This window comes from Gallinula chloropus, assembly GCF_964237585.1.
Source record: "Gallinula chloropus genome assembly, chromosome: 10".
Taxonomy (NCBI): Eukaryota; Metazoa; Chordata; class Aves; order Gruiformes; family Rallidae; genus Gallinula; species Gallinula chloropus.
In genome coordinates this window covers 19336619-19344993 of record NC_140095.1, presented here as the reverse complement: position 1 = coordinate 19344993, position 8375 = coordinate 19336619, and the positions used below count along the sequence as shown (strand labels likewise).

Sequence of the window (8375 nt, the reverse complement as noted above, 5' to 3'; positions counted from 1 at the left end):
ACAATACTGGCAGGTAAGAAGGCTTTTCTTCTCCACTGACTTGCTGGTTCTCTTCTGCTCAGACACAAAACTGCCCCATTACTCATTGCTCCGTGGCTGATGCAACCTCCCTGGGGAGTTGCCTCATGCTGCGGTGGCCTGCGAGGACCCCTGGAGAGAAGTGCTTCAGCTCCTGAGAGCTGTGCCCAGCTGTTGCCCCCACCCAGGGCATGCCAAGCACACCTGCCCAGCCAGCCCTGCAAAGCTTGTACCTGCTCCTCAGACCATTTAGCTTCCCCTGGCACTTACAGCCTTGCTACAAGGACTGGCAAACAGCTGGGCATACTACGCTCTTCAATTCATTTGAAATAGTCCACAAGACTATTTCATTGACTATTCAAGCCTATTTCATTCACAATTCATTTGAAATTGACCACAAGAAGACATTTTCCCGATCAGACACAGCAGGTTTCCTTTTCCACGTGCTTTATTTACAACAGCCTCCTGTCCCCGGGCTCCCGAGCGGCTGCCAAAGCTGGAGTCCCCTTCAGCGGGGTATCTTTGGTGCTGTATTTCTTGGATGAGGCCAGGGGAATAGTCACATATTACATATGGAACACAGAAGGTGTTTTTACAGATGGAGTTCACAGACGAAAAGCTGTTCTGGTACTTTGCAATGCCGTGAAGCCTCGTAGCTCAGAGCAAGGACTCAGCCCTGGGATGCAGAAGCAGAGCTAGCATGATGCTGCCTGTCCCAGCCCAGCAGAAAGGACAGGTCCCCGTGTCCGCTTCGGAGCTGAGGCCCCTCAGCTGCACACCCTCAACAGTGCCACATGCCCAGGGCAGCCCTGTCCCACTGCTACGTGTGGCAGCCCCGTTGTCTCCAGCTGCAGCCAGGATCCAGCTGTGCACGTGGGAGGTAGCACAGTTCTACCAAACACCGTGGAAACCGTGGCCATCACAACCCGTGGCACGGGTGTTCCTGATTTACAGTGCATGAAAAGCAGGTAGTTAATCTTAGGTAACATTTTGGGGAGGAAATCTTTAATTTCAGCCACAGAGGTCACAGGAACCTCAGCCTGTACATCAGAGCAGGGGAAAGCAGCTCTCCTGCCCTGCAGCAGCCCTGTCCTGAGCCATGCACAGGGCCCAAGTGAGAGCTGTCAGCTGAATAAACACCTGGCGATCTCTGAAACTTCTTTCTTTGATGAAGGGAAGTGTTTTGCTGTTGCTGGGCTTGTTGCTGTTGTTTTATGGCTGTGGAGGGGCTGTTAAACTCTGTACCATAGGGAAAATGACTGAGCACCTGCAATCCATCCCACCTTGACTCAGAATGGCTGCGGGGGAGAAGGGCAGGCCAAAAGAAGGGTGGCAAAGTTTGAATGTACATTAGTAAGTGAAGGAGTAAGGTGGGAGTTCTTGCTGCCAGTGCAATCAGGCCATGGCCCCACTGCTGCATGTCACAGGGGGTGGGTGAGTGGCTCTGCAGCTTGGCACCCAAAGATGCCTCGAGCTGGGCAATTTCCAAGATGCTGGGCCACGAGAGAGGATGCTGCCATCCTCTCTTTCGCTCATTATCCTGCACTGCGACAGTACAGGGACACTAGAGTCACACACAGAAGGAAACTCTGTGTAGCAAGCTCCAGCTGAGCAGCTGTGGTCCCTGTCCTGTCCAGGGGTGCAGACCCTGAGCTGCACGGCCAAGAGGCACGGCACAGGGAGCTGCTTACCTTCACGCCTGGCCTCGGAGGCCGAGGCTGTGCCGCAGGAAGGTGGGAAGCATCTCGGGGCTCCTGGGAGAAGCAGGTATCAGACCTCGCCTACAGCTCCTATCTCCTTCGCCAGTCCCCCGGCTCGCCTGGCAGTCACCCCGGCACTCAAGCGGTCTCCCGGCGGTGGCTGAGCTTCCCGGGGCTCCCCAAGCCTCGGCAAAGGGTGCCCCAACCAGCCGGCGGCACCTCCCGACCCAGCTGGCGCTGCCGGGGCTGGGGGCCGGGACGCCGACGCGCTTCGGCCCCTGCACTCCGCGGTGGGGAGCAGAGGTCTCTGGCGCAGCAGCCGCCGTCCCCCTCCTCCCTCCCTCCGGAGGAGCGCGGCCGCTGCCCAGGGCACCGATGCCGCGGGGAGGGACGGGGAAGCGGCCTCGGGAAGCGCCGGGTTGTGCGCGGAGCGCGGCTCACTCGTGCCCCCCAGTGACGCGCCGGGCGCGGGGCCGTGCGGGAGCGGAGCGGGGCCGTGCGGGAGCGGAGCGGGGCCGGTTGTGGCCGCGCCCGCGGGGTGTTCCGCCTGGAAAGCGGCGGCGGCCTCGGGGACAGGCCCCGGGGCAGCTCCGTCGGACGCTGCTGGTGGGACCCGGGCGTCCCTTCGCCCTGCGCGGCGTCTCCGGCCGCCGCTGCCCTGCCCGGGAAGGCTGAAAGACCCGTCCGGGCTCCTGGCTGACAGGAGAGCCCTTGAAACGCCTCTCGGGTTGTTTAGGTGTTGGCAGTGTCTCCTGAAACCCACCCCCTGCCCCGATCCTTTCACCCCGTGCCTGCTGCTGACGGCTCAGCACAGTAGTTGTGGCATGTTCTGACTGCACGAAGATTAAAGCTGCCCCCAGAAATCCTGCCTCCCACACAAGTCTACAAAGACATCTGGAAGTTCAGGTCTTCAAGGTCCAGGGGAGCATCCTTGTTCTCCTGCTGCTGCACATGGTACCACCGTTCAGCGAACCGCACTGCATCGTGGACACTGTGGAACGCCAGCTGGCCACCGCTGTCTGTCCTGCCAGCCCAGCCTCCCTCCTGGAGCCGGTGGCGGATGGAAGGGTTGCAGTTGGCCAGGAGCAGCTGGACACCAATCTCCTTGTAGTCCTGATGTGTCTCCTTCAGCGCTGAGAGACCCACAGTATCTATGAACTGCATCGCCCCACAGTCAAGGATTAAGGTGTGCATATCTATGGAGGGAGGAGAGGCATCTGCAGGAGGCTTCTCAGCTCTTTTCTTGGCAGGTTTCAGGCAGTCAAACCTGGTGCCAAAAAAGCTCTTGGTGCTGCCCATGTCTGCATTTGCCTGGGCTTCCACCCGTTGGTGCTGAGCAGCCAGCAGGATGGGACTTACCCCAGTTTTCCGGTAGAGAACAGTCTTGAAATAGTCCTTGTTGGCATAGTAGAGGGATGACTCAAAGCGGAAGATTTTGATGTTGGAAATGCTGCTGAGATGCTTGTAAGTGGACTGGTCCTCATAGATCTCCGTGTTGCTGACCCTGCCCAGGAGCGTGGCCCTGGGTCTCTGTGTGCGGAAGATGATGCAAAGCAGAGCAAAGCAGACACCCACGAGGAGCCCAATCTCTGTGGTGACCAGCGTGGAGGACAGCATGGTTGTCCACCACACCACCGTGTCCAGCTTGCTGAGCTGCCACATGTGGGGGATGTCACAGAACTTCCTCAGGCCCCCTCGCAGGTTGACAATGGTGACCACCCCCAGGATGGAGGTCTGCAGCGAGTAGAAGAGGGGTGCAATCCACAGCAGCACCAGCAGCAGCACCAGGGAAGTGACCAGGCCAGAGACCTGGGTCTGGGTCCCTGTGGACTCCTTCAGCAGAGTCTTGGTGAGGGCTGCAGAGCTGGCAAAGCAGTAGAAGAAAGAAGGGATCAGGTTGCACATGCCAATGGCAATCATCTCTTGGTTGGCACGGACAGTGTAGCCATGCTTTTTGCCAAAGATTTCTGCCAGGGAGACAGTCATGGCAAAGCCAATAACAGCAATGGGCAGAGCATCAACTGCCAGGCTGGAAAACAGGTTTGTATCTGGCAGGGTGGGTTTCCTGAAGCCAGTGGGGATATCCCCACAAACAGCAGACTTGTATCGCTTTTCAAAGCTACAGTAGTAAGATATTACTGTGGCTACAATGACCACCAGCAGCTCTATGGGGAATGGGGCCTTCATCTTCTCCTTATACCTGTCATTGATCTCTTTGACAGGCACTATGATGGCCAAAGCAACCAGGCTGGTGATCAGGTCACAGAGGTTGGTGTTCTGGATGTATCTGAAAATGTCAACCCACGTCAGGATGAAGGATCCCACCCCTTCATGACGAGGTATTTTCAGTCCCAGGAGATACTTCATCTGGGAGGTGATAATGGTGAGGCTGGAGCCGGTCACAAAGCCGCTGAGGAGAGGTTCTGACAGGTAGACAGCCACAAATCCCAGCTGTAGAACCCCCAGCAGGATCTGAAAAGCAAGCCAGGCATACTTTAGCATCAACAAGAAGGGCTGGGAGAGGTGGCTGGCTATTTGTATCAGTTTGCTTCCACTTTAACAGCTCTGGCTATTCAGTCTGCTGAGTATTCAGTGTCAGACAGAGGACTTTGCCTTCAGCAGTTAAACTGGGGTACAGAGAACTAGAGACCTCCCTATAAGACTCATCTGTGGCTAGAGATGCCATACAAAGAAGTCTACAAGGTCCCTGCTGCTGTATCCCCACAAGCAGGAAGGGTGCATAGCTAACATGGGAAGTCCAGGCAACAGCTGCATCAGAGCAGCCATGAGTATCGCTGCTTGGTGTACAGCCAGTGCGATGCACTGGGTTTGGGTTGTCCCTGGGAAAGAGCCTGAAGAATGACAGGAGTGGGGACACTGCCAGGAGCACAACCTCTGAAGGAGTCTCCTTGAGGACTTCTCTTGCCAGCCTCAAACCTGCTCTGACCTGCACCAGGAGCCAGCTCAGCTCCAGGACTGGGGTGGTGGGAAGGTGGGTCACAGTTCCCCGTCCTCCCTTGCTGTGTCTGATCCTGAAGCATGTTTCAGACACATCCAAGGACCTGGCCCATCACATGGAGGCAACAAAACCCCACATTCAGCTGTGTTCAGGGGTTTCTAAATCACTACACTTGATTCAAGGGTGTCAGGGTCTAGTCAGATCTGGAAAGGTTCCTTGTGACTTGTAAGTCTGAAACAAAACAGCAGCTTAGAGTTCTTTAGCCAGGAGAGGTTCTTAGCAGGGAAAGGACAGAGAGGAAGAGCACAACAGCAAACATTTGTACCTGGTAAAGACCAACCAGAAAGCTTAAGGAAAGGGCCACAGTGATGGCATAGCAGCTCCTGTCACAGGCATCTGTCCTGTTACTGAAGGAGGTGGAGTTTCCCACCAGTGAAGAGCCAGCATTGTGGTCACTGTACCCTGCTAGCTGGAGGTGCCGGTTCACAGACTGCCCAATCATCAGGCACAGGACACCGAAGGAGCCCATGCAGTTATGGCGTGACGTGGCCATAGCAACGTAGATGATATTGCAGAAGAAGTTGGTGTAGATTCCATAGATGGGATCCTGGTTGGCTAAGAGGGAGTAGGAGATGGACTGAGGGATGGCAACTATCCCCACCAGGAGCCCCGATATGACATCCCCAAGCAACTGCGTCTTGATGTTGTACTGGGGAAGCCAGTCCAGTACTGGGAACAGCTGGCAGAAGAAGGTGATGATGGTGTGATGATTGCAGGTGCAGACCTCTCTGGCTTTCTTTAGGATGAGATCCTTGGTGCTGATGTGTGCAGGCTCATACTCCTCCAGAGTGACATGTATAAAACTGGCTGGACTCTCTTGTGGTGTTAGGGAGCTCCGTACGTCTTTGCTCTGTGCTGACTTCTGGCTTGACGTGTCCTCCATTGCGCCGGGAGAGCTAAGGCAGGAGAGCAGGCAGCCATGAGGTGTTGCAGTCATGTACATCATGGGCTTTGCTTAGCTCCAGGGCTCGTGCAGATCGCATGGGTACATAAATAAAGGAAAATAACCTCAGACAAATCAGGCAGAAAAGCACCTTCCTGTGGTGCCGGTTGATTTGTTTGTTTTCCCTGACAGACCTGATTAACCACAACCCCGAGAACACGACTTCAATTGCACTCACACTGGCACAGATGCCCACATCAGGGACAGAGCTAGAGAGAGCCCGTGCTCCTCCTCAGCACACCTCTCGTTTCCAACTGGGATGGCAGAACGGGTTAGGATTACACAGGATCATTTCACCAAAACAAAAGCTTCTTTAGGAACCCCGTGTTTCCTGATGCTACTTCCACTTCAGCAAAAACTACTTTGGAGATGTTGAGATGCTCCAAGCAATGCTTCAGGCATCTAGCACGTGAGGAAGGGAAGCCATTCTCTATATACTTTTTTCCTTTAGCATGTCAAAACTTTAAATGACATTGCTGGCTTGCATCAGAGATTCCCAACACAGGGGCCATCTGCAGAACAAAGTCATCACCCTACTTTGTCAGCCTGATTAAGTAACGTATACACTTTGCCGAGCCACTCCAAGCGTTTCAGTCACAGTGCAGCTGCGACCAACACGCCTTTCTGTCAAAACTGAACAGCACAGAGATAAACCCTCCTGAGAGGAGACCCAGAGTGGCTGCAGTTTGGAAATTGCACCTGTATGATGAGGAATCCCATTCCCCTGTCCTACCAGTTGGTTTCACGTCATGAGTCCCAACCCAAATCTCTTACCTCTGGCTATAAGCAGCTACATGGGGTGTTTTGTCACTGCCTGGAGCTTCTCCCCTATGGACTGACCTGTCTCCTCACTTCTCAGTGCACGCCGAACAGAGGAAGCACGAGGCTAACAACTGCAAACCTGCTTCCTTTGCCTTCCTTCTGGGCCACGTGCCGCTTCCCTTGAGAAGAGATGTGAGCTCCTCAGCCCTGCGATCAGCCCTTTTATCTTGCTCCATCCGATGAGGATGGTGCAGCCGGCCACACAGAGCTGTATTGTGAAAACAAACCTCCTTCTGGGAGAGTATTTTGGATGAAAACTTGTCCTGGCCATTAAGAATGATTGAAGTGGTTTAGAGAAGCGCTCCTGCCAGATAACAGTACCGGTGGTATCTGGAGATGTGTTTGCTAAACAAGGGGGAGCGATGCAAAGAGAATGCTCTGCCCTTCCCTGAACTGAGAGAGCATCGATGCCCGTGTCCTGCCAGGCATCTCCACCCAGGTTTTCATCTACTCTGGACAAGTTTTTGTTCAGAAAACAAACAAACCCCAGGTTATTTCTAGAGAACTCGATGTGTGCCACATCTGCACAATCCCTGTTTTGCACGTGCCTTCCGGGGACCGTAGCGCAAGCCGGGCGCTTTGCAGCAGTAAGCACCACTCAGCAAAGCACAGGGCTGCATCTCCTTTGCAGGTAAAGGTGAACAATTGCATTAGTGGGCAAGAAAAAGGTAATGTCTCATCATCCTGAACTGAAAACGCAGCCTCGTAAATAGCAGCTGGCACTGCTCTGCCCTTGGGATCCATGCCAACAGCCTCTCAGCACAGGCTCCCACCTGCCAGCATCACCTCATTCTCCAGTCCTTCTTTTCCATTTCTCTTGCATCGACCTAGTCGCCAAGATTTTGCTGGATGTGCCCTTGCCCCCTGGAGAAGGACAATCAGCTGGCAGTCAGGCAGCCTGGCCCCTGCCTCTGACCGTGTCCTGGGTTGGGGAGGGGGCTGAGAGCTGACAGAGTTTGGAGAGATGGTGTGGGCTATGGAGAGATGACATTTTCACAAGGCTTTGATTTAGCCACTGGGGAGACACCCTGAGGGAAGAGAAGGGGAAGATCAGCATCCTGAGCTGCATTTATCTCATCAGTGGAAGTCTGTATCTCGGTAATTACAAGTAAATAAATAAGAAACATCAGTGTGCTCTGGCAGCAGGAAAAAATGAGAGCACATGGTAGGGGAGACAGCTGCTCAGTGTATTTATCTATTTATACGAATCCTTCATTCCCTGCCATTCCTCCACAGCTCATGTATTTTCAGGTACATCTCTTGATAGCTCCCCTTTCCCCTCCCCTTCTTTCAGTAACTCGTTCTATCTTTCCTTAGCCTTGTCATCCCTGCTGTCCTTAAAAGATGATCCCTTCATATGCTTTACACCCCTTCTCAGTTACAACTCATTTTGTGTCTTGGCCTGACATTGTCTGTACTCACTTGTTTTCCCTTTCCATCTTCTTCCTTATCAAATGACCTAAATTTCTCTATTTTTTTGTATGATTCCTTCATCTTGACGCTCAGTCACTGACAAACTGGTGAGTCAGCCACTGAAGAGCAGCCTGATGGTTTTTTCAGTCATCTTGTTTGCTGGAATGAAATGCATCTGAAGCACAATCCATCTTTAGGTTTTGATCTTATTTAGGCAGCATCCACTCCTAGTCCTGGATCTCTCATCTATCCACCATGGAAATGGGACAACACACCTTTCCCCTTTGTGGCAGTACCTGGGCTAGCTTTACCCTCCGCCCTGCCCTCAGTGCCTGCTTTCCCTTCCAACTTCCATCTTCACTTACACATTCTGGAACACTTCTGTTATGATTTCCTTCACCACCTGATACAGCTGGACAGGCCTCTACACAGCCATACTCCTCCTCTCCAAGGCACAGGC

General features: G+C 53.7%; 1 protein-coding gene across 1 annotated transcript; it reads right to left on the bottom strand.

Moving 5' to 3' along the window:
* Positions 1-2600: 2600 nt before the first annotated feature.
* LOC311195537 (sulfate transporter-like) lies at positions 2601-5680 on the bottom strand (the record flags this gene model as incomplete). Its single annotated transcript, XM_084268939.1, has 2 exons — positions 2601-4190; positions 5003-5680. The coding sequence occupies 2 exons, from the start codon at positions 5678-5680 to the stop codon at positions 2601-2603; spliced, it is 2268 nt and encodes a 755-aa protein (XP_084125065.1).
* Positions 5681-8375: the final 2695 nt, after the last annotated feature.